At 33.6% G+C, this 27,993-nt stretch overlaps 1 protein-coding gene across 1 annotated transcript; it reads left to right on the top strand.

Moving 5' to 3' along the window:
* The first annotated feature begins 118 nt into the window (after positions 1–118).
* Positions 119–27,972, top strand: LOC111049911 (condensin complex subunit 3). Its single transcript, XM_039425727.1, has 19 exons — positions 119–390; positions 1,701–1,883; positions 2,605–2,745; positions 4,068–4,155; positions 7,837–7,984; positions 8,623–8,826; positions 11,336–11,458; positions 12,303–12,519; positions 14,108–14,281; positions 15,673–15,810; positions 17,070–17,180; positions 17,823–17,913; positions 19,313–19,419; positions 20,502–20,619; positions 21,163–21,377; positions 22,379–22,564; positions 23,510–23,671; positions 24,191–24,537; positions 27,373–27,972. Exons 1-19 carry the CDS (start codon positions 280–282, stop codon positions 27,530–27,532), a joined length of 3,024 nt encoding a protein of 1,007 aa, XP_039281661.1. The 5' UTR covers positions 119–279; the 3' UTR covers positions 27,533–27,972.
* The last annotated feature ends 21 nt before the right edge of the window (positions 27,973–27,993 follow it).

Here is a 27,993-nt window from a genome sequence, read left to right as displayed (position 1 = left end):
GCATCTAGATAGGATACGTTGAGGAGTACTTCGTTTGGCTCCCAAACAGTAAATCTTGGAACAGCCGCTTGAAATTTAATTTTAGCGGCAAACCGAAATCAAACGCCATTTTGTTTTAGGTTAACTGAGCTGAACTTGTTGGATGTGGATCTTGAAAATGTTTATTTGAGTTGCGGTTTATTGATATTTGAATAAATAATAATTTCACTGCCAGTACTTTGGTAATTTTACAGTCCGACGTTATCTAATTATTGAGAATTCTTCAAACGATTCATAAATATGTCTGAAAATAGTAAAAAGATGGATATCTTTACCATTTTCTATGAGGCACAGTTGTCGAGAGCATACCATGACAATTACATTAAAAAATTGAAGAAGATCTATAAAATTGTAAGTAATTGAAATTTTACTGTGTTAATTAATTTGTTGTTAACAGTTTGTTTTGAATTTACTATTGTTTATTTTGCAAATCAAGGTCTTGCAATAGACCTAGTCAAGTCATGGTTCAACAATCATATTAACAAAAAACAAATAAAACAAAATAATTATTATATTATAATAGTTCTCTTCTAATATAAGTGGCCAGCCTCCAGAAGATTCGAGTCTAAAGCTAACCCCACATAGTCATAGCAATTTTAGTATGAATTGCATAATTATTTTATGTACTCACTAAGAGTGAATTCAATAAAATGTTTGGGTAGATAGGTTAGTTCAATCAAATATTAAATAGGATAAAATAGATCCTATGCTTCAAGCTTTATTTTTTAAATAAATTCTAAAGGATTAACCAACTTAAATATTTTGATATTACAGTATTACAATAATTTATTATGCTTATGCTGCCCATTCACTTTTCCATTAGGCCTATAACATAGAAGCTTATGGGAAGCAGTCTATGACACACATTTTTACAAAATTTTCACAATCTAGAAACATATCATTAGTTAGGCCTATTTTGAATAGTAGCTCTAGCTAATTTATTAGTAACTAAGCTTACCATATTCATCAACTTGATGAATTATGCATTCCGAAATGAATTATGTTTAAATCACAAATCGAGTCACATTTATCAAATTTATTATAGGCCTAGCTCAAATAAAATGAAAAAAAATTAATTAAATTTTAAGTTTTAGTCGAACAAATTGTTAGGGCATTCAATTGATGTACTGGTAGTCAAATTAATTGCTTTATCGGTACCATTTTTTGCTAAAAACTTGAAAATGTGAGATATTCAACCATCATTTAGTTTGTATCACCTTGAGACTTGAGTCTATTTGGTTATCTTGATGGTTTCATTAACTTAATGAAACGTTATTAATTTATTTTCTTCAATAAATCATTATTTGTAGCCTACTCTTTATAAAATAAAACAATAAGTTATTGCTATCTTGCAGTAAAACAATTTTCTACCTATATAACTTGATACGTTACATTTGGGTGATGGAGCTTAGGCCGGTTTACAATGAGAAGCTTTCAACACAGGAAACGTTATCTCCCCTTGTTACTTAATGTTTTAATATAGTTATTAAGAATTCATAGCTATTTAGAAATCAATAATACATGCTAAATTGAGTTATTTTATTTCATCAATATACTGAATTTTTAAAATATTTGCTTCTTTAAAAGGATGATAGCTCAATTATTGTATCTGCTTTTTTATTTTGTAGGATTAATAGATCTCACATTTATTATTTTTTCAGACCGATGACAATGTTTTCATGAGCGACTTCCTAAAATGTTTGAAGGTAGTTCTGGTTGGATCAGAGAAATTTCAAACTGTGGACTTGGCTTTGGATTTTATCGCTAAGTTTTCTACCTCCGTCGATGTGTCGAGTGAAGCCACTAGTCCCTTTTTGATAGCGTTATTCGAATTCTTATTCCAGGTATACCAACTTATTCAAGCTTACATTTTTCTATTGAATATTGAAATACTATAAAATGAAAAATCAATCTTGATGTCAAGTGAGGAAAATTAGAATTTCAAGTTTTGAATGAATTGATACTCTGTCTCAAGGTACAGAGTTCCGAAATACATTCAATTACTATCTTGCAATAATCAAGTTATAATAATCTTTGTAATAATATTTGTTTTATGTAATTCACGTACAGTACACTTATTCGTCACACAATAGTTTCTGGAAATATTTTATTTCTGCTGCAATAAACGTTCAAACACTGTTTCTCGTGTTGGTTGCTAGGCCCTTCTTCATGATCGTTAGGTACACTTATGTGGGATTCTTCTTCTTTAATGTTAGGTTTTATCTGGTTATATGTGTGAGGATTGCTTTTTAGACTTTTTGAGGCCACAGGAGTGGTGAAATAATGATTTCCACAAATAACTGCAAAATTATCATTGAGCTACTCGCCGCACAGCCAGGAATCTTGTTCATCAACCTCTAACAACGTAATAAACTGTATGATTACCATATTCTTTGCTATATTTCTTAGAAAATAGGGATACGTAATTCAATAATTGGATCTTATGTTTAAATGATGAAACATAATCAATTGATTATTATCAATCTAGGCTTATTGCATAAAAATAATCGTGAATAATTAGACTTTTTTAATTATTTAGGCTAAATAATTTTTTGTCTTTTCTAGAATCATGACTGTTCGAACACATCAGTGCGTTTCAATGTATGTAGATTAATCAACCGTATAATGATTAATTTGGGTGCCAATGCTTCATTGGAAGAAGATATCTGCGAAAGGATTATAACAACCATGATAAATAGAATTCAGGTAAATTTATTGGTCAATTTCTATTAAATTTAGCTTACCTTGTCATATTCATTTGAAAAACTAATTCTTCAAATGTATATTTTCTAATTTCCAGGATCATGTAGCTATATTTGTTTTTGAAAATATTATGTTTTGATTTTTATGTCTGATTATTTGCTGCACTCTTTCTGTTGCCCAATTCACATGCTGGTGATTGTGTGGTAATGTTGTTAATATGTGTGGAATAAATTATTGACCGAGCGGAGTGAAGTCTTAGATTAAAGTCGACGGTTTTGCATTTCTCTTCATGTTTATATATGTTTATATTTAAGGAGAAACGCGGCAATAGATTTTCATGAAATTTGACAGGTATGTTCCTTTTTAAATTGCGCGTCGACGTATATGTAAGGTTTTTTGGAAACTTTGCATTCTAAGGATAATATTAAAGGAAAAGGAGCCTCCTTCATACACTAATATTACCGTAAAAATCAGACTTTAGACTTATTCATCCTAAATCAGTTTTCGAGTGGATTATTAATTGCATGCAATTGATAACTCAAAGCTGATCATAAATCAGCTGTCGACTGGATTATTAATTGAATGCAATTGATAACTTGAAGTAGCATAGTAATGTCTCCCAACCATTCTCTGCTTTCAACTTGGTAAGCTTTTGATGATAGTAGCATAGGTAGTTGTTTACAACAAATTATTAGCATTGTCGGTACAACAACCCAAATAGCCATTGGTTGTTTACACACCGATGTCTTGCCTACACGACGGAATTCACTCTGATGGACAGTATTAGAGGGGGCTGTGGCTTATAACTGCGCGAGGTCCACTGTTCACAGAACTACTAGTTAGATAGATTTAAAGAAAATAGTTATCAACCATCCGTCAAATATGAAATTAACTATCGTACCGCTTGAAGGCAACAATTCGAACCACTGTGCGCAAGGCTCAAAAATTCTAAAAATAATTAATTTATCAATACAATATTATTACAAATATCTGTGATAAAAGATATCATAATCTGAAAGAGGAAAACTAAGCTTAGCGTCTTCTATTTCTCTTGCAAATTTTAATGACAATGAAGTCCAAAAGTCTAAATCTATGTCACGCACTTCAAATTTCTGATTGATGACTATCAAGAATATAATTTTATTATCAAGAACCTCATAACTTGAACACTAATTTCTAGCAGTGTAGCATTTCTAAAGTGTAGCATCGTGTTCAGAAATTTCGATGCATGTTAAATATTCATCGATGTTGAAATTGTCAGTTTTAATGAACATAATGTAACATGTAATGCATTCTGTGAGCCTATTGTGCCATTAATGTTTCAGGATACAGTCGCAGGCGTTCGAGTACAGGCAGTTCTTGCTATCAATAGGCTGCAAGACCCATCAGATGAAAATTGCAGAGTTATGAAAGGTAAATCCAATGCCTATGGCCAACATCTCAGATATAGTTGATTGAAAAGTTTTTCTTTTATCTCTTATATATCAAAGTTTTTCAAGCAAATTTGCAGGTACTAATAGAATTGATTGAGCATTTTATAACAATTGCAGTATTGTAAAAAATGAACATTACTATATAGGCTACTCAAAACTATTTGAATTCTTCTATCATTCATCACATTTTCTAAGAAATAAAATTCAACTTGCAATTGTTTTATGTATGCAGCTCCATTCTTTTAAATTAATTCTACAAAAGTGCTGGTAATATCACTCAGTAAAATGTTTCAACAAAATATAGGCCTACATATAAACTTGGAAAATTACCATTGATAGTCTATGGTAGACATAAACACACGTTGATAATTTTTAACGGTTTTTGTTCTAGTCCTCGTTCATTCCCAATATCCAAGAACAGACATCATCACTCACAGAAAGAAATTTCCAGTTGAACTTCTGTCCTGTATTACAATATCACCTCTCCTCGTCAAATAACTCAAGTAATCTAGTTTTTATTTCCATATCAGTAGGCATTTCGAGGCCTCCAAGCTGTCGGAGGAATACTATTTCTTCATATATTCAGTTTTCAAGTATATTTTTCCTCGCTTTCTAGATATTTTATTGCCATTATTTCATCGTTTTCATGATACCTTAATATAACAAAGTATTGATATCCAGTATTACAGTACTTTGTTTTTCCAAGAAAGGTTTGTTTGTTTCAAGAGTAATTTGTTTCAATTTAAATTGATGACTGAGGTGAATAAGAATAGGGTCGACTGCCAGATATATTTTGTTGACTTGTAGTTGTGTATGTGCATCATCACCATCGCCGTCAACCCCTATAAATCATCAGCAACAGATTCATCATAACCAGAAATTTCCAGATCTTGTTTACCACTCTGAGCGTTCTCGTATCTAGTATTGCATTAGCAGCAGCCGTATCATCAAAGCGATAGGCAACTACCGAGTTGAGTCGGTATCGTTCTTCTTGTAATTTCTGGTGAGAAATATTGTTTACCGGCCTAATCTACTATATGAATCAGCAGTATTGTCATCATTAGCTGCACCCTTAACATCAGGAGCAGCTGAGTCAAACCCTGTCACATGACCAGTGGCGTGATCGTCTTTTCAGACTCCCATTGGTCGGCAATCTCTTTTCCCCCGGCCTCCTAATTTTCAGCGACCCCGTACTGCTTCAAGGAGACCCGGGAGAGGGCAGTTGTTCGGTTGTTGAGCGTGAGATCGGGTCGCGAATCTCCTCTCCTTACGACGTTCCCGGTACTAGTTATTTCTAGGGGAATTATTCTATTTTGTGTTAATATAGAATATTGTAGGACGAGTTCCGGACAACTCGAAGTTAGAACTACCTGGGGGATTTTCTCGTCGGTTATTTTTCCTAAATTCGTATCACTGGGGGTGGCCTTCAGTTTAAGTAAGGTGGCCTTCAGTTTAAAGAGTAATTTTTATTCTTGTACGGAAATCCCTGTCCTTTTTAAGAATAGTTTTTCTCAATTAATTTTTATTCTTGTGGGAAAATCCCTGTTCTTTTTGAGAAAAGTCTTCTCGATTAATTTTTATCCTTGTAGAGAGACTATTATCATTTATGGTAAATTTTCCTTGCTTAGTATTCATACTATAGAGTGGCCCTGTATTTTAAATTCGCTTAGCAGTTTTCTGACTTGCTGTAATTCCAAGTAGGAAAAGTCCAATCCTTTTCCTAGAGAACTCAGGTGCAGCTTGAGTTCGTCCTTGTCGAAGTTGGTAGATTGCGACATCCTTTCTCTTACTTTCTCTTCGCTTTCCCTATTCTATAATCCTTCTAGCTCTCAGGTACAGCTTGAGGACTTCCTTGCCGAAGTTTCTAGACTGCGGCATCCTTTCTCTTACTTTCTCTTCACTTTCCCTATTCTAAAATCCTTCTAGCTCTCAGGTACAGCTTGAGGACTCCCTAGCCGAAGTTCCTAGACTGCGGCATCCTCTCTCTTTCTTTCTCTTGATTTTTCCTTCCCTGTTTAGCACGAGATCTCAGTTCCAGACTAGAGATCGTCCCCGTCGCGGTCCTCAGACCAGCGAGAGGTGTAGGAAACCTTGTGTAGAGCAGGATCTCAGTCACAGATTAGAGATCGACCCAGTCGCGGTTCTCAGACCAGCGAGAAGCTTAGGAGAATCCTCGTAAACCCTTCCCTATCCTTTCATAATAGTCGACATACTGACTATTAATTTAAAAGCGTTTCGGACGATTGAGAGTGATTCCCATACCCTTAAGGGCAGTCACAGATTAACCCTTAATAACCGGCGCGCAGTCACCAGATTAGCGCGGAAATCCTGTTTAGCAGTTTCAAATTGCTGAAAATCCTTTCGCAGCTGCAGGCTCGCGATTCAGAAATCTGACACCCGAAACCTCATCCTCTAAACTTTAATTATCATAAAATTGAAATAGTTACACTGTGTTTAGCTAGCAGGTCCAGCTTGCTGAGAGCTAGAGCGCAATTCTCAGATTGCGGATAGATATTTAGCAGATATTTATTTGCTGTAGAGAATAATAATCTTATTATTGATTCTCTTTTCCCTATACCCTATACCGTATACCTCATACCCTGCACCCTATTCTCTATAGCTTACACCCTATACCGTGCTCTATTTGACGATATCTCAAATACCACTAACAACTCCATAGTTCCGCCATACCGTTACTCCATAGCCCTCACCTTAAACCCCATAGAAAAACCACATCCCGGGCTTGCAGGTACAGCTTGCTCGCCGTCAATTCGCAGTTGGTTCAGATTGCGTACTACCTTTATAAATAGAATTATTGTAGGGATCTGATAGTCAGATCCGTCTCCTTGTATAGGGTTATCTTAATCTCCCTTAACACCCACCCTGTATTCCAAAGGCCGAGGGCCGAATCGGCCAGCAACGGCACGGACAAACACTCTTCCCCTGAAATTAAAAATCTCGCGAAAGAAGCAGAGGGTAAAGAATCAGGATAGAGGGAGAAGTGTAGGTACGGTAACTCCACCTGTCAGTACGGCTACTGACCCCGACCCATATCCGACTGTAGCTAGTCCGCGTTGTAGCAATACTTCGCAATTATTAGGAAACCTAGAGGGTGGAATAGGGTATTCTAATAATATGTTGGCTCAGTTGCTTGCCCAGTAAGCTGGCCTAGACTGTCGTTATAATACAGTTGATCTAATACGTTGACCTAATTCAACGTAGGTCAATGAAGGTCAGCGCTGACAAACCACCCATCCACTCACTGGCGCTGAACGACATTGGCCTTCATTGGGCCAACATCTAGATGCGGCTTAATATAGCTTGAACTACTTCAGTAAAACTTATCTATCTATTGAAACATTTTTTTCTGAAGATTATGAAAATATCTATAACCATGTAAGCATCTCAGTGATTAAAATATAACTATAGAAAGTAAGAGTTTTAGAGAGCATCATATAGTTAGAAGAAAACTTTTTACTTTTCCTTTAAACTCTTATCAATCTCTATTAATTTTCTACTTTCAATGCTTCTATGATAATTATTGGAGTTTTATTTTTATAAATGACATTTTTAAATCTTCCACGTATTTTTAGACCTATGTATTATGATAACTCAGAATATCACTTCTCTAAAATAATCGTCAATTATTTTTGTTCGACAGCAAAAGTGCAAGAGTGTTTGAAGGAAACTCTTCTACCCAAATGGCTGAAAGTTTGCAATGACAACTTTGTGAATTTTGTACGTCTTCTGAACATACAAGATGAGACTGTTTTGGATGTTGCTAAGAAATGTCTGCATGTATTCTTCGAGTAAGTACATTGTCTATCATGATTTTATAGTATGAATAATTTTACTTGTAATCTTGAGTCGACAGAAGCCTTGTGCGAAACACGTGACGGTGACGGGAGCTTACTCGAGAATTCTCAAGCCGTGTTCAAATGGTTGACATTGTTCCGCTATAATGTCGCCGTCACGCGTTTCGCATTGGCGGCGTGCGTAAGGCTTGAATGTGATTTTAGTAGCTATAAGTGTCTTGCCTGCTTCTGCTTTCTATCTTTGAAAATTAAACTTGGTATTTTTTTGCTCATCATTTTTACTAGCCAATTACTGTATTATTCAATAGAAGCTTTTTATCAAAGTTTAGGAATGTGAAATTTATACTTTAATTGATAATTTGGAAGTTGTTATTTGTTCAAATTGTTGAAATAAATTTCGTAACGAATCAAGTTGATAATCTTCTTTTAACAATTTTCAGCTGCGTATCGTATTATTTTGTATTATATAGTACCGTATTTATTTGTGTTGTAGTATTATGATAAAAATATCACTTCTCAAACTCCAATAAATTGAATATAATCTGATTCAAAATTCAAATATATGCACGGCAATTATCTGGAATTTCGCTCAAATGTGTTAAATTTATAATAATTGAGTGTTTCACTTTCAGTGACAGAGAAAAACTAGATCTGGTGGAATATATGCAAGGATATTTGGTGGATCGAACAATTCCATACAACGATCTGAGTCCAGAACTAGTATTTGTTTGGCGAACTCTCTCAGAATATCTACGGAGTCACGATCTTGAAAAAAGTAGTGATCTTTTGGAACAGATTCTTCCTGAGCTCACGCTTCTTGTTGAATACATCAAGGGGTAAGTTTCGAGCCACTTTTTAAACTTCACTGTGGTACAATGAATTTCCTCATAAACCTATTGTGGGGGATGAGGTGTAACTAAGTTGCTGGAGGACTGTAAAGGTGTACGAATGAGATGTGAACCGTATAAATATAATAATAGTATCTTAAGTCACAAGGACGGGAAGGGCCGTTTTGCAGGCGAGAATGATGCTTCTAGTTGAGGCGTTAGCCGAGACTAGAATTTCATTCGAGCACTGCAAAAGACATTCACGTCCAAGTAACATACACTAATCTTTGTCATAATAATCTAGAAAAGAATAGTTGAGAAACAGAAAACATCACCTGCTTGTGCTGACATTACTACATGCATTCTATAAACATAATCTAGTTTACAAGTTTCGAATCAGGAATTTCTTGGTTGTAGTTGACAAAACTTCCACCTGGAGCGCTAAAAGGCGGCTTTAGCAACAATTTTGCTGTTCCAAATTCGGAACTAGGAAACATACTCGACTGTAAAGAAAACATATCATTTTATTACAGTATAGTATGCTGTAATGAGAATCATATGTTTATTTGTTCTACAATCAGCTGTTTACCGGCTTGATTTCATGGTTGTAAAACAGCTGAAATTGAATGACTATGACCAAAAAACAATTACCCGCGGTTTTACGAGTGGCTATAGTGAGGTCCACGTTATAATGACAGTATTATTTCAACTTTGGTTTTGCTATCCTTGTCTATCATTCGACAAAGCCGGTGTTACTATCCTTTTCTTGGTTCACAACGATGCCAATTATGTTTTTGACAGTGTAGAAATATAATTAATTAATGCAGAGAATCGGCATCGCTATTCTTCTATATTTAACCACTGCCATTATAACGTGGACCTTACTATAGCAACATGCGTACGAGATGGCTAAGGCTAACGAAAATGGATGCTTACTAAAACATTAGGAGGGGAAGGCGGATAATGTGGGAGAAGGGGAGTACTTTTCGAAACACTATATTATTATGAAAGGACTAAATACTCCGTCCTAAAAACCTATGGTACTAGATGGTTTAAGCAATATTCTCACTCGTATAACTCATTCTTATACTGTATATCATATTTAATACTACCTAACAACCGTCCCTCATCAATTCCTCTGACATTGATAACCTTCAACAATATTTTTCATTGTAATCTGTGAACTGTACACTACATGGGCAGAATTCATTTTCAAGTACAGTTTATAAAAAATAAATTGAATAAAGTTCAATCAGGGTGAACCCCAAGTTTTACCAGGGTGTCTACTGGTCGATAAAAGTTGGGAATATTTAGAATGAAGGACCGGTAGACACCTTGATTACACTTCAATAGATTTTTTTTGAGAGAATGATGCCCACATTCATACTCCATACTTGTGTCTGGATAACGGATGATGGCGAGAGATGAGTAGACCTACAGCTTTAGATGGGTTCCAAACCAACCCAAACATCACTAATCACAGTTAAGGATTATACACCATAGACAAACATATCTTCAACAGAGTGAAATTTTCTATCTCTTCCAACTATTTTGCTCAATATTTTATTCTGCCCCAATATAGCAGTACATTCATTCTACGCGTTTTAGCAAGCTTAACAAGTCTCAAATCAATATGACTTCTGGATCTTTTGTTGTGTTTATGAATACTTCCTCTTGAATTGAAAAGACCAATGTTAGGCTATGTTTAACAATAATATACGTGATTGATTGAGGAAAATTGCTCTTATTGATATTCAATCTTTTTCAAATATTTAAAATTAGGCTATAAAAGTTGTAGCCTGTTTTTTATAATAAAAATCTAAATAATTCTGAAAGTGTGTGTTGAATAACTGTATTATTCGTTTCATTTCTGCTTAATTGTTCAAGATTTCTTGTTCTATACATAGATTAGTAGTAGTCCTTAATGGGACTCTCGCGTGCCGTTGTTTTTCTGTCTATTTTGTATTTTGTACAATTTTCATCTCCTCTGACCATAGAAAATGACTTGAATTATTTTTATTGCGTCGTTCTGAGCTCTGACTATATATATTCTTTCAGATAATGCTGTTTATGTTTATGTTTTGAAGGGACGGATTCAAAGACCCAAAGGTTCAAAGAACCTCACACGTCAACCGAAGCTTATTGTGTGTCCCAAAAGTATGTTAGTTAGGCAAACCAACTCCCGTGTCCTTTACGAGATCCAGGAGTTTTTTCCCTATACCAACATCTCATTCTTCACCTTGTTGCTTACAGTCAAACAGAGCCCTTCTTCTAGCTCCAAGACTTTCGCAATCCAGTATGACATGCTTGGCAGTCTCTTCACACTGATTACAAAGCCTACACATCTGGCTTTCATTTCTGAGTCCAATTGTGTTAGTGCTGTTAGTTACAGTTTACAATATCACGTTATTTCATTTTATTGGCCTTGAACGCTAACTTGAATAGATCAAGTTGAAAAAGATTGGAGACTAAAATGAGTAGGTTCTCATCTTTTGTAATGTATAAAACTCTTTTCCAGGTACTCTTTGAAGCTATCTTCTTCTCCTACAGATGATGTAATAAAAACAGCCAAAAACAAGTTTGTCTTGCAGCAGCTCTTGGAAATGACAAGTCTCTATGAACTTGCCGATGAAGTTGGAAGGTGAGGAAATGATCCATGCATCTATTGTATTAAAAACCTTATTTATTACAAAAATCAATAACTTCCATTTGAAGTTATTTGAATAATAGAAAGACGATTATTAGAATTTATTAAACCCACGTTTTGATTGGTTCACCGGGAAGTGATATTGAAATTCATTTTCGATAGATTAGCGGCCACCCGACGAACGGGAATATCAAGCAGCTCGTTTAAACTGATCTAAGCTGTTGGATGACTTGGATCACGCTAACCGCAAGGTCGTGATCTAAGACCCAGATCGGTTTCAACAATGACCCAGATCGTTCTCAACAACGAAGAAATAGAATTAATTAACAAATTATGCAATCTCAATTATGAGAATTGATCATTTAATAATTCAAAAATAATTCTCTTCACGAATAAGAATCATTTCAAAAAATAATGAACCGTTAATATTACATCAGATATACTGGTATCAGCTTTTCTTTGTAGAAGACAGAGAATCGGCATCGATGCTCTCCTATCTCTATCTTTCTCCACTACCATTATAACGTGGACCTCACTATAGGAACGCATTGTTGCCGTATTTCTGTTTCCACTGACGTCTACAAAATATTATATTACTAAAACGACTTGGCAAACGTTCGGAGATAGTAAAGTTTAGAGCTATCTGTTTTGTCTAATGACATACAAGAATAGCAAACCAATTCTAATCAGGGGCTGACTTTGTAACGTGATTTCCACATTAGGTATTACATGATAATATATTTTTCCTTCCACCTGAATTATGAGTTCCATGTCAATCATTTCATATTTATAAATAATGGGATGAATAAATAAGTGATATTAATTTGTTGTATTTCAGACTGAACTTGTCTCAGCTGTGTGTGTCGCTGCTGCACGAAGCTGGCGTACAAGGCAAAACGGCGTGTGTGGTGGTGGATCGTCTCGGCTGGGCCATCCCCGATGCTAATGATCGCATCCTAGCCATCGTTGAAGTCATTTCTGATCTGAGAGAGCCTTTCATGGATATGGAGACGGCCGAAGGAGATCTTACTCAAATGAGGAACGCTGAAGTCGAGGTTTCGAATTTAACTAATTGAAATAATTATAAAATGAATATCATAGTTCAAGATAGGCTTATAATGTTCTCTTTCAATTTAAAGAAATCAAGATTAGGTGCATTGTATAGTTTTCATTCTAACACAAATTATTTCCATTCATGAAAATTCAGGAGAGAAGTAGCCCCAGGTTAACCTTATTTCTTCTCTCCCTATCATTTCGATAATCATCTTCAATGATTAGTGTTATTTGTTTGACATGATTTTATAGCATGAATAATTTTACTTGTAATATATATATATATATATATATATATATATATATATATATTATATATATATATATATATATATATATATATATATATATATATATATATATATATATATATATATAGGATAAATCCAAGCGACTTGACAGTGCTTCAAAGCCTTATTTCATTCATTGTTATGGTTTTCAAATCAAACTGAATAATTTCTCAATAGAAACAATAATGCCCGGAATAGTACTAAACAAAAGCTCTATTATGTTGATGAATGAAAAATAATCAAGGTTGATTAACTTGAGTTACAAAGCAGAATGTAGTTACAAGGCACACTAACGTGGCTGTGCTTCAATTCCTATATTATTTCCCATCAATTTTCTAATTATTCAAATTATAAAAAAATAATCAACTAACTTATCTGCTGCTCTGTATTACAAGACGAAATTATGTTTAACATCTAAAGATTGTATTACTATAGTTATAAAGCAGGAGACCAGAATACTGGATTTTTAAATATCTGATATCGAGTAAAAATCATGAAATTAGATACAACAATTTTGTCTAGTTATAAGGAAATTAATGAAGCTCTTCTCATTTGGTAAGGCATAGTTTCAGAATCAATATATGAGGAGCTCTTCAACAATCATGATTATCTACTTGGGTAAGATGAATTAGTAAAATAATCAACAATTATTATTATTAAGATGGATATAATAACTGAGATATTGCATTTATTCAACACTAATGAATTAATTAATATTAATTTAGAACTATTACTTATTAAACTAAAATCCAAATTAAATGCTGTAAATCACCCTGAAGACTTCTGCTACTGCAAATATTGACAACAGAGTACACAGCTAGATGGAAATTCGATAAGCGCTACTATTCAAAAATTATTTGCCAGCCCAGGAAACGAACCCGGCCAGGAATGCCCACCCTTACACCAAACTGACAATCTCTGGATAGCCCGGACTGGCAAATAATTTTGGGGATGATTTACAGCATTTAATTTGGATTTTTGTTTAATAATAATTATTAATTATTATTCCTCTGATTGAAAACTTTTTTAATCGACAAAAATATTTTTTCAAGTCTTGATATGCAGTACTCGTACTTCATTTTAATCTTACCAATTATAATTTTATTTATTAGACACACTTTCATGTGTTTCAATAAAAAATATATTTAAAAATAATAATTAATTATTATTCATTTGAGGCTTATTTTGTCAACTCGTGAGTTCATTGATACTAACTTACAAAAAAAAATTAGACTCAGCATAATTATTTCATTTTGGTTCTATGTCCTATCCATTCATTGACTGAAATCCCTCTTTTCAGAAAACGCAATTACGTGAACGACTCGAATTGTTGAATCGAGAGCAAAATGAAGCTGCCGAAGCAGAGGATTTCATGGTTGCAAAAGAAATACAACTGGAAATAATGCTTGTGGAGCGTAAACTAGCTGAACTGGATACCAGTGCCAGTGCCGATACCTCTATTATTGGGGCTCCGGTAAGATCAGCAATTCAACAACCCTTATTAATAATACTGTATATCTTACATCGAAACATCCTTCAGGTCTTTAAAAATATCCAAAGTTAAGGTAATTAATAAAGCATAAAAATCAAATTCAAAGTTGCTTTGTTAAAAATTAATTTAAATAAAAATCAATCATTTTTTGCAAAATGAATATTTTATTTCACCATTGGGAAAAGATAAAATTTAACATGTATCTATTTTCCAGATTATTCTTGACCTCTCTGGTAGAAATCAATAGAAAATTCAATACAATTTCTAGAAATCAATAAAAAATTGAATGTTGTCTCAATATACAAAAGTGAATAACAGCCATATCGAGCTCGACTAATGATGGTACCATCATTTTTAAACAAATATCAATATAACATGAAAATTAAATAAGATGACTATAAATGTAAGACTGGGTGGAATAAACAAATGGCTTCCTGGCTGACTTATTCAATAATCTATCTTTCCGGTTGTGTGTTGAAGGAAAGGATATCCTTGTACTTTCCAAGAATTGACAATATCATTTTTGTTCAAACTCTCTCGATTTGTGTAGATACATTAAAATATATAATTTCAATTCAAATTGCAGTTCATTTTCATTTCGATGAATTATATTGTTGGTACTTTTCGTAATTCTTTGAGTAATTAGCTACATTATCATTCATTGTGAATTTGTACAAACGCCAGCTCTTTTTGTAATACTAGCAGGTAACCCGTGCTCCGCAAGGGTCTAATTAAAAACTTGACAAACTGATTAACAAGCTTAAATCTTGAAAAATATTGATTAGACCTACAACCATCCTCGGTAAATTGAGAATCCAGTTAAATTTCAGGTTAATCAGTCTAGTAGTTCAAAAGTGATGATGAGTCATTCGTGAGTTTCTTCTCATCCCCTACGTGTTTAAGCCAATTCTTACTTTTACTTTATTATTATAGATTACAACAAATATTTACAAAAATATCTAATCATGTCTTATCCAATACTTCATAAGCCATTGTAAAATCGCTCTTGTGAGTCGAAACATGTTATGTATAATAGGCCCTATAAAGAAAAATTAAATATTCATAATTCAGTCTAGATACTCACAAATAGAGGTTATCATTTGACTACATATTATCCATCGTAAATACGTATGTATTTTGTAATCACATTTTCTCATCGAATTAAATTGGAAATCCTACGTCACTTAGCTAAATGATTCATCCTTCAGGACTGTGAAGCCACAATAAATTAAAAAAAAAATGTATTCAATCATACAATTCTATACTGATGAGTTGCTTCTTCGCTCATTTTAGAGTTAATACTAGTTAACCAACTAAATAATTCACCAATCAAAGGTTCATAACTGAAGATCACATAAATACTTCTGTTTCAGGTTCTGGAGAATATAGATCCTATAATTTTGGAAAAGTGTTTACTAATAATAAGAGAGATGGTAGATAACAAGGATGTAACCAAGATGACTCCTACTCTTTGCAGTCTTCTAGACAATTTCATTCGTCCAGCATTTCAGGTAAAAATCGTTGTAGTTATTTTGCGTCATTGAAATTCATTTATTGTAGAATTTATGCCTTAAGCTGCTAATAAGGGCATTGAATAATCTTACAATACATAAAAATACTATTATGTGGTCTTCATTGCCGCTCTATACCTATAATGCTCTTTGTCTTTGTTTGTGAGCTCATGCTGATCATGATGTTATATTTGAACTTATTTCTTTGAACCATGAACTTATATTTTGAAAGCTTATTATTAATGGTAGAACAGTAGATTAAAATTGAAATTGTTCACTAATAATGCCTTCACAAACATTACAGTATCAAATATAGCATACCGATAGTGTAGATTAAAAATTGTCAAGCTAATAAAATTATTCAAGTGAAGCTCAGAACTGTTAATTGATTGTCTGTAAACAAATAATAAACTATTTTATGGGCTAATAGTTCAGCATAATTTTGAATGAGTCATTCAGCATTTGAATGTTCTGATACTACTACAAACGGTTGATTTTGTGATTGACTACTTTTTATGCATTTTTCGTCCACAGAATATTTCATAAAAACACTTCACTCACATGGGCTACTTTTTAACAAATTAATGAAAATCTTGAAGTACCCTTTATTTTTTCTAAAACTTTAAAATAGTTCAACAACTAGTTTCGACCCTAACTTAGGTCATTTTCAAGTTGAAATGTAGAAATGATTTTCTAAGTTAGGGTCGAAACTAATAGTTGAACTATTTTCAAGTTTAAAAAAAATAAAGGGTACTTCAAGATTTTCATATTGTTTTTATTAACTTTTTTATCATTATCTCAAATTTAATATTATTTTATAGCATGTAACATTGAAAATTGAAAAATACAAAACTATGAGTGTCCGGAAACAACTAAATGAAGAATAAAAACAGTCTAGACAAAAATTGACAAAGCTAATTATTAAAGAAAAAAAGTACATCTCAAAAATACAAAACTGAATCATTTGTCTGAAAACAACGAAACGGTGTAAACTTTTGTATCTTGAATTCTTTACTGTGTGTTGGCAGTTATATTTAAGTATTATAATTTTTCATTCATGATAGTATCAATTTCATATGGGAATACATTCACTGTAGAAATATATTTTGAACAGGGATAGATTAAGATCACACATGTCGATTTATATGGATGTAACTTGCTTGCTACAGATTTGCTATCAGACTTGCTATCTGATTTTAATCAACAATAAGGAACATATAGTTATGTTATTAATGGATTACTCTTTTATTCGTTTACAGAAAAACGTTGCAAATCCTACAGTTCGTCAACTTTCCTTAGAGCTGATGGGAATGTTCTCATTGCTTGACGCTGGCCTTGCTCGCAAACAGTTTATTATATTCTGCTTTTTGGTAAGAAAATCGCATTATTCAAATATTCCCTCTCTATCTGGATGTATGAATATATTATGCTTTCTTCTCACAAGATGATACGAATTCGCCCCCCTCTGAAAACTAAAATAAAACTTAACATAAGTATGAGTAGTAATACTAGTTACCTCAAAATCAACCTGGAGAAACTTATAAAACAGGAGTGCTGACTCCTCTATTCGAGCAAATACTACGTCAAAAATTAGAAAACCAAAGTCATACAATCTCTAGAAAGAATTGAACCAAGAATTGCGGATAGTGACATACCAATGGTCTTGAACAGAGACAAGCAAAGCTGATAGCAGTACTTCAATGGATGTGTGTTTTATTACTGAGACTCACTTCACAACTCAGTCTTGCTTGAGACTCAGATGCTAAAATTTCATCATACTGCTCAACCTCAACATACAGCTATAAGTGTAGTAAAAAATAATTAGAGTTCATATTCAGCTTATTATCATAGCTCATATATTAGTTTCTGATGGTCACAACTTGGGTTCTAGGTTCAACTCACAGATTTACTCGATTTTCCAATTGTATTTTCATTATGTAGGCCTAGGCGCTAGGCCAAACTCTTTCGCTTTTCATAATGGCTACTTGATGCATTTTATACAACTCTTACAGATTTCATCTGGCTCCACTGTTGCGCTGAAGATAGTGTTCGATATGCTTTTAAAATATGGTCTGCGTTTATTCAATGTGGGAAAACCTGACGGTAAGTCTGAGATACTGGAAATATTATTGGTTATTGGGGTTATCTTATGTATGGTATTGAGCTGTTATTATAGGGTTGTGAGAATGAATAACTAATTGGTGAGATTGAAATCGATGGATAATATATTATAATATAGTAACTCATTGAACCAGTCCTGGAGAATGGTGTCTCGAAACAGAGGGATAGAGCCGGGCCCGATTATCTGCTGTAGATAGTTCCACATCTCGTCCTCGTAACCGACTGCCAAGAGGCATACATTTTTCAGTCCAATTTTACTTGAAATGAATTTTCACCGTCGTTGACACTTTCAATTTTAAACAATTATTGGTACTCTCGGATTGTGAAAATGCATGTCAAATAATTGGCTACATTACAATCAGAATTTTACATATTCTGTCCGGAAAATGATGTCAATAATTTTTCCGACCCCATTGTACATTCCAGAATGCTGGGGTGGAAGGAGACTAGTGGTCAGGCGTCTTCGGAAGAAAGCCGACTGTACGCTAGTTGTCTCCGCCCTGCAGAAGAGTTATCACAGGAATTTCTGTGAGAGCCGGTTTTGTGACGCAGCAGATTTCAAAATGCAGCGCTCCCTCGAGCCACGCAGTGTTGGAAAAATGAAAATGGGTCGTACTCGAACACCCAAGACTTGTCTCCAGTGATAACATTTTCTAAAATATATGGGTCCTCGTCACACTGTTTTTCTCGAGGAAGAGCTGTATTTTTTGAACTCTGGCGCCTTATGAAAACGTCTCTTGAGGAAGTACCTGTAAAAAATCCCTGGCAGTACGAAATCAACTGGTGCGCAGTGGGCTTTGTTCTCAAGATCTCCCACAGCCGAAGCACATTGAAATTTACAGTCACATCTGAAAAAATCGTTGACATTTCTGCCCGGACAGATCCTATATGATGGAATTAAGTTTTAAAATGTTGATGGTATTTTTTTATCATAACAGAAAAATTGATATTATTAACATAACATGAATAATACAAATTAGTCTATTTCAAAACGAACGGTCTCTTGGAATAACGAAACAATCTGTCCCATGGATGGTAACATATGTAACATTACATTTTCAATTATACATGCTTTATAATATAATATGTTGATATTTTTTGGGATGAAGATGAAACAGTTGATAAAAGCAACAAAGCATGAAAAAAATTAGCCAATTACAACATTTATAGTTTGTAGCAGTATCAAAAATTTTGTCCATCAAATAGCATACATGGATCTTAACTATTCAATTATTTCAGTACAAACCTTTTGAAATTGAATCTGCAGTTTAAAGTTATTTATTTATGTCATTGGACTAGTATATATATAGCATACTAAATTATTCTTTTGTATTGATGACTTTTCCTTCCAACAATGACTACGAATAATGTATTTTCGCAGACGATGTGAATGCAGAAGCAGATGCGAATACATCTAGGGATGAACGTTCCAGTACCGAAAACAAAAATGATGTAATCAATCTTCTTGCATCTTTGCTGGACTGTGAGGCAAGTAAACGCTTTCAAAGATTGATTCAATCTAAAAATTTATTAAAAATATGCACGACATTGAATTTTGTGGGGTTGCAGGCTTTCCAAATCGAGTGAATGAATAAGATCAACATTATTATGATAAATATTAAAATTTTAGACGTGTTTGGTTGATGCTTGGAATAAAATTATTGTAAAATTGATGAAATTATTATATTTCACAAATCAACATCATGAAATATGTTGCTTATGCTATTTCCTTGATGGTCAATTTCATAGACAGTTAAAATTGATGTTGATGAAGTGAAAATATAATATGTAATATTATATTTATATTAAATATCATTAAATTGATGTAAAATTGATGAAATTATTATATTTCACAAATCAACATCATGAGATATGTTGCTTATGCTATTTCCTTGATGGTCAATTTCATAGACAGTTCATGAATCAGGGCGTGACTTACAATTTAAGAACTTATTTATTATTTATTTAGCGTATGGCAGCATATATACACAACACATTTACAATCACAAAACTCGCAAAAAAAGAAAACAATAGAAAATTCAAAGATAAAACGAATAAAAATATCTTAGTCACTTTTCACCTGGAAATTAGAGGCATGCTTCCAGGGTATTTAAGTAGGCTATTGATGTCTAGAACTGCATCCTGTCAAATATAAAAACTGTCAACTAAGTGCGTTGGCCAGCCAATTCCATTTTGCGGGAGAGCATGGAACCTGAATAATGAACAAAGTCCTTATCTTCTTGATAGGAAAAATTGGCGCACAAAAACGATCACTTAGGCTATCCTTTTTTCATAATCCAGTTTGTGAAGCAATAAATTATTATGATTTCAATTCTATAATTCCATATTGACCAAGGGCCAAATTATGAGTTATGCTGGTTAATTCTTGACCTATGATTGATAGGTCAATAAACAATAGTAACATGTTCATTGATAAATGCATTATAACAATAAAATGATTACGGTATTCAATGAATTTGTTACTTGTTAGAACTCAGTCATTGTCAACTATAAGTTTTTGACTCATATGAATTAGTTAACGTTGTCACATTTGTTGTTACTTGTTACAGACTAGGGAAACTCGTAACATCACGGCTGACGGCTTCTGCAAACTGTTCCTGATGGGACATTTGCGTTCACCTAAGATACTTGCAAGTCTTATAGCCATCTGGTTCAGTCCTATAACAGGTACGCCATCCATTACATTGTATGGTCAGAATGTATTGTATTTACGTTATCAATGACGTTAAAATAATCTACTTTCAGAAGATTCAACTTACAAATTGTATTTCTTTTTATTAATTTTATTCATAAGAATCTTTAAATCAATATATGCCTGATTCGTATTAGATTGAAGCATGTTGATTGAATTGATATACTGTAGTTAGGTTATTAGCTTGTAGAGAATCTAATCAATTGAGTTAACATAGAAAGTTATCACACATATTCCTGAATTACTCGTACGTGTGAAAAGTGATTTGGATGATTAAAGCTTAGTTTTTTGACATTGTACTTGAGCAGTATTCATGATGTATTTTTTATTCAGTTCTACTTAAAGACTAGATTCTCTTGAGGAAGCATTACTATAAAAATAATTACTGTTCTCTATACCACACCAATGAATTTTATAGTAAGTGTAATTTAAAATTACTTTTTTCGGGCGAAAGCCTATTTCGCTTTCATGAAATATTACTGTACAAAATGAAATAATTGAATAATTTTGTGTTTAAGCTGAAGACTCGGAGTGGCGACAGAGGTTTGGGTTATTCTTGAGTGCATTCACAGTGACGTACGGAGCACAAACAGTGCTGGAGAGGGCGTTTCTGCCCACGCTGCAAATGCTGTTCAACCCAGATGCCAGCGATTCCCAGCTGGCCGATGTGGATCCCGACAGCGTGGCTCAGGTCTTTGTCAAGCTCACTCATCCCGATGTCGTCTCCAACAAGGTGAGTTGTTTGTAGACTAGCTAGCAGGTTGGCCAACTATGTTGGTCTTATGGTAAACCTGACTTGTCTCTAGTGAGATTCACTTTGAAATGTCAGTATTCCCCATATAATAACATCAATTTATTCTTCACATTCAACCAATGCCGTATTTTCAAGTGAATATCACTGTAGTTTTGAATAAAGTTCACGAAATGAAGTACCAAAATACAGATTGAGAATCTACTATTCAAAATAAATAAATGAAAATGATGCATGCATTATAAGCTCCAATTGACGTCATTACAGTCAAATCACAACGGACTTGTTTAATTGACTGGCTCACAAATTGTAACGTCATAGCTAGGGCATGCACTTTTATCGATAATAGATCACTATAATGAATTAACCCAGTTAGATGCATGCCAATTAGGCAGCGTCTATAAAAATTGCTGCTAATACAATTTTGAAACTGAAAAATTATATTTTTATATTTGATTATTCTGTAAGTATAAATCTAATTTTTATTTTTATTTTTAAATTATTTATGAATCAAAACACTTTTTGAGTGGCTAAACTTGGATCCGAAACTGCGTTCTATAATACCTATGAAGGATCCAATTGTAATAACATACTGATGTTGAAGGTTTATTTGTAAGGTTTGGCATTTGCAATCAATATGAAAAGAAATAAAATGTGAAAATAAATACAATATCACATAAGTAATGAATAATTGTAAATTAGTTTATGCATAGAATTTTGAATAATGTAATTCGGCTGTCCGCCTAGATTGATTAATTTTTGTTATCTAATTAGTTTTTAAATTATCAATTTCGCGAAAATTCCACAAATGATTGAAATTTGTCAACCTTGCCAATTAGATTTCTCATCTGTCTTATTCAAAATTGAACATTTTAGTCTCAATAATTCTTTCTTAATAAACAAAATATATGGTTCAAAAGCTAAACTCTTTACAGTATGTATTGATAGTTTCATTTAATATTGAATATTTTGACTGTTTTCAGACTGAGGACTCAGCTCACAACAGAATCGCATTGAAAATACTGGAAGAAGTTTCCAAGAAGCAACCAAAGAATGAGAAGAGTGAGAAAATACGTGTTTTGATGCGTACTCTGACCCTGTTGACAATTCAATCTGATGATTTGGATTACCTAAGTGACTTGATTTCTCGTTCCGAAAAGCTAACACATGTAAGTTTAAATTACATTGATTCTTTTACACTAGAGTCTATCTTTGAATTCTATTGTATTGATAAATATTCAAATAGAAGTTTTGTAATATACAGAAACGGAGTCACCAATTGACACATTATTTAATTTTGATCATCATATATTGCTTTCACTTGAAAGTACAGTTGAGAGAACAACAGCTTCTACCGTCAAAACCACTCTCGTTACTAAATTCAATTGATAAAATAATCGAAATACACTTGTATAATAATGTAAATTTCCTCAATTTTGTCAAGTGTTAAAAAATTATGTGATTACAAAGAGTAATGAAAAAATTAAATGAATCACTGTTATACTGAATACTAGAATGATTTGAAGTTCCGTGAAGTGCAGCAAAAACTTATTCAATTAGAATAAATTACATAAAATTATATGAAGTTGATTTTGCACCTCCACTTTTCCACTATACTTAACCATAGAGAAACAATAGCATAAGTAGATATCCCATGGTATAGGGCGTTTATGTCGCAACTTTTACTGTCATCTCAAGCTGATAGTCCACGTAGTTCTTTCCTGTGAAGCTTTATGACGCTGGTAGTCTCTCATATTGTGCCGTTCATACACTCTTACCCGGTCAAAACAGTAAAAATCGACAATAATCGACAGTAATCGGCTTGAGATAACAGTAAAAGTTGCGACATAAACGCCCTGTACCATGGGATATCTACTTACGCTATTGTTTCTCTATGACTTGACGTAGTAAGTATTTGTTTGTTATTGAATATTTATTCATTTCATCATTATTATTAAACGAAAATCCAAATTAAATGCTGCAAATCACCCCGAAGGCTTCTGCAATGTATCAGTAATTTTCATCTATTCATGCATTTGATACTTGAAATAATTACATCTGAAATATTTTCGTGAACTTGTAACTAACATCTTTCTTTTACCCCACTTTTCTAGAAATATAATATGTTGGGAGATAAAACTTGCTACAGACTGGCAGTGAAATTCACTGCAATGGTAAATGATGTGAAACATTTATCTGAGAAAAATACAAAATCGGAGATTTGCAACACATTGGATCAAACTAACTCCAAAGTATCCATCAAGACTGAATCGTCGGTGAGTTTACTTATAATTTATATGTACCTATCAGTTATCTTTATCTCTTTGCATCACCAATTATGTTATTGGCTATCACTTGAGCAGGGGTTGAACATCTGTTTCCAGCATTTACTATGCCTTGCTTTTATGAAGTTTTATTAACAAAGTTAGTGTTATTACTCCATTACTGGCTCCTGGTGAATGTGACATTTTCATTTATATTCTTTGCATCTATCTATTTTAATATCTACTCTATATAGATTTAACATACTACTCTCTATCGATCTCCCACGATAATGTCTAGAAAACATTGAACTAAATTGTCAGGTGTTCCAAATACTACTGGTCAGCAAGATCGTAATACCATACTTACTAATGCTGAGTTGAAGAGACATTTCCTTCATTAGGCCGAGTTAAGAATTGAAAGTCTCATACTTCTTTTTATTGTCGTGACTGCTTTTAGATAATTTAGCTTTTATTATTTCTGCCAGCTATGATTTATTTTTCTCAGTTGGATACTTACTTCTTATTTTCCAGATGGAAGAAACGTCCAATGTGCAATCTTCTGCAAAAGATCGTTTAGCTGATTCATCAGCGCCTACAGAGAATGCATCTCGAATCGATATAAGTGGATCTGAACAAAATAATGAATCTGATTCGGAAAATTCAAGTTCATCGAGCATATCTTGTTACCCACCCGCACCAAGAAAGAATACAAGTATTGAGTTACCTGAAATTGTTCCTTGCTCTGATGAAGGTGAAGAAGATGATGATGACAATGCATCTGAACCTTTAGACACTCCCAACATTTGTACTTCTCCCAGAAATAAAAACATGTTTAGATTGTCACAAGCACCTTCAAGTGATGTATCTGACTGTCTCAGGTGAGTATTTTCCTATAATATTCTTCTAGAAATTTCAAACTTATGATCATAAGTATAGAAAGAAAAGAACTTGTTAGCTGACATTCACAATAAACTACTTTTACTTTCCTTGCCCTATTACCATAGGTAAGGAAAGTATTGCTTTCCGAAAAAATTAAGATACCCCAATTTCTAAATTTCTATACGTTTCAAGGTCCCCTGAGTCCAAAAAAGTGGTTTTTGGGTATTGGTCTGTGTGTGTGTGTGTGTGTGTGTGTGTTTGTATGTATGAGTGTATGTGCCACTGTGTACACGATATCTCATCTCCCAATCAACGGAATGACTTGAAATTTGGAACTTGAGGTCCTTACACTATAAGGATCCGACACGAACAATTTCGATCGAATGCAATTTAAGATGGCGGCTAAAATGGCGAAAATGTTGTCAAAAACAGGGGTTTTCGCGATTTTCTCGAAAACGGCTCCAACGATTTTGATCAAATTTATACCTAAGTATGTAATTGATAAGCTCTATCAAATGCCACAAGTCCCATATCTGTAAAAATTTCAGGAGCACCGCCCCATCTATGCAAAGTTTGATTTTAGATTCCCAATTATCAGGCTTCAGATACAATTTAACCAAACAAATCTAAGTGGAGAAGATTCAGCATGAACATCTCTACAATTTATGTTCAGTAACATTTTCACCTAAAATTGAAAATAAGCTCGAAATGCGAGAAATTAAGATTATTCAATTGCAAACTGTTGATTCTATTAAATCATTCACTATGAAGAGATAGCAGACTTTGTGTGTCTGCAGTGTTATTGTCCTGTCACCAGCTGTCTCAGATCTTAGAATAGTAGATTTGAGATGCGCGGGAACAGTAGCGTCAGGTGATCAATTCTCATAATGGCAAGGAAAGTTGTGTGAGTGCGCCACACCAGATTTTTTGCTTATATTTTGAAAACGCACGAGAATGAATAATCTAGCTTGAACATACTTTTTATCTTTTTCATAAATTAGTTCACACTTGTAAGCTTTTTCAACTGCGGAACATATCACTTGACACCATATTAGGAGGTTGTATTACTCCAGTAAAAGAATATAATCAGTTCATTTGTTGTGCATCTTGTTTAATTCATAATATCCTCAATGTTTCTTTCTTTTGCTTAACTTTGGTAATGGTACAGAATCGTTGATTATTGTGAACTTGGATCATCAGTAATGATGTTCTTTATTTTCCAAGAATAATTTTAGAACCTACTTTGTAAACTGTGTAAAATTTTAAAAAGTTCGGTACATAAATGGGCACGTAATATGAAATGAAACGTATAAACCTCTTCGTGGGATACGGTGTATAGAACATCATTACTGATGATCCAAGTTCACAATAATCAACAATTCTGTATCATTACCAAAGTTCTTTGTAAGAGCTTACGAATCATTTCTTAAGCGATGTTATCAGTCTGTTGCTGTGGATGGATTTCAATATGAATAATTTTGGACTTGAAGGTTTCTCATTAGGCTACGTTCTAGTTTTTTTTTATTTAAAAGTCATATTGCCCTAAAGTGCAACAATAAAAATATTTTATAAAACCAATAACACCTTTTTAATGTTCTTAAAGTATCGTTTTTCAATATGCCGCCATTTTGTTTCTACGAAGGTTAGGGAGTTGAAATTTTCCCAGAATATTTTTAGAACCTACTTTGTAAACTGTGTAAAATTTAAAAAAGTTCGGTGCATGAATGGGCACGTAATATGAAATCAAACGTGTAAACCTCTTCGTGGGACACGGTGTTTATAAGCTATATTTCTTTTTTTTCTGAGAGAGTTGCTCACTTAGGCTTGTGCGTGGGTAATGCGAGGGGCGTTGATGAAAGATGAATGGACACATTACTTTGGGTGGGTTCCTAACCATATAGAAGCGATTTTCATTATCATATAAGATAATATTTGGTGGAGTCGGCTCAATACTATTGGTAACCCATCCAACAGCAGTAGCAGACGCATCGATCTCTGATCTTATCCGAGCAATTAGATATCAGCGCAACCATGGAGCCCATCGCTTCCATATTATGTGATCTGTTAGTTTGAATCGGTTTTATTTCTAGTGTTTCATTTGTTTACAATGACTCGTTACAACCGTCAGTCGTTATGACAGCTTCTATAATATTATGTGGTATGCTAGTTTGAACCGGTAAGTGTGTAATATGTCTACAGATGGAAATAAATTATAGAAATTGCATTTGTTCAAGTGCTAGTTAATGAATAATTATTAATAAACGAAAATCCCAATTAAATGCTGTAAATCACCCCAAAGACTTCTACTACTGCAAATATTGACAACAGGGTTTACAGCTAGATGAAAATTCGATGAGAGCTACTATCCAAAATTTATTTGCCAGCCTGGGAATCGAACCTGATACCTCCTTATTGCTAGTCAGGAATGTTTACCCTTACACCAAACTGACAATCTCTGTATAGCAGCGCTCATGTTATACGAAGCCATAGACAGTCTACAGACGCTATACAAAGATTGTCAGTTTGGTGTAAGGATAAGCATTCCTGAATAGCAATTAGGAGGTATAGGGTTCGATTCCTGGGCTTCCAAATAATTTTTGGATTGTAGCTCTCTTCGAATTTCCATCTAGCTGTTAACCCTGTTGTCAATATTTGCAGTAGCAGAAGTCTTCGGAGTGATTTACATCATTTAATTGGGATTTTCGTTTATTAATAATATTATTGTGAAGTAAGTTTTTAATTACTCGTATTATGTCGGCTAAATGATACATACAATTTGAACTTTATTCGATTTGAAATTGGAAATTGTATCTAATTTGAAAAACATTTTCCAGTATATCTTCTCAAGACTGCTCTGTCTCAACTCGTTCATCATCTCAGAGCGTTGGAGCAAGGCGATCTCAGAGGAAAGTGGCTCGACAAGACTTGGATGAGAACTCACAAAACAGCTTCACTCGCTCCACCCGCTCCGCTCGTCAAACAAGAAGGACCTGAAGCCTCTTCATCGTCCAGGTTTGAACATTGTGGATGCCTCATGTGTTGAACATTTTTTAATCTGTTTCACTAGATTACTAATACTGTAACTATTATCTGTGCTCTAACAATTATTCCATTATTACTATTTTTTCATTATACTATTACAATGTACTCCAACCTATCTTGTTCCAATATTATTATTATAATCTACGGGCCAACCCAATAGCGTCATTTCTCAATGATATATTATTTCTGTCAAAACAGTTTTCAAATTCTAGATTCAATGTAAACTCACAGAATCTCCATTTAATAGTATTAATAATTTATGCGATAGTAATTGGTGTAGATTTGAAAGTAACTAGTCTTTTTCAATGTTTTCTTGATTTACCGTTGTTCTTGTTTGGCGGATTGAAATTGTATTATTATCTACTTAAACTATTCGTCAAGTTGACAGTTTATTCGTTCTATCTATTTGCAAA

The sequence above is a fragment of the Nilaparvata lugens genome, chromosome 4, assembly GCF_014356525.2.
Source record: "Nilaparvata lugens isolate BPH chromosome 4, ASM1435652v1, whole genome shotgun sequence".
Lineage (NCBI taxonomy): Eukaryota > Metazoa > Arthropoda > Insecta > Hemiptera > Delphacidae > Nilaparvata > Nilaparvata lugens.
This window is presented reverse-complemented; position numbering and strand designations above follow the sequence as displayed.

Coding starts and splice junctions, on each gene's coding strand:
- LOC111049911 (XM_039425727.1), top strand. CDS start 280: ATGTCTGAAAATAGTAAAAAGATGGATATCTTTACCATTTTCTATGAG. Junction 391..1,700: donor TGAAGAAGATCTATAAAATT/GTAAGTAATTGA, acceptor TTATTTTTTCAG/ACCGATGACAATGTTTTCAT. Junction 17,914..19,312: donor CAATGTGGGAAAACCTGACG/GTAAGTCTGAGA, acceptor GTATTTTCGCAG/ACGATGTGAATGCAGAAGCA.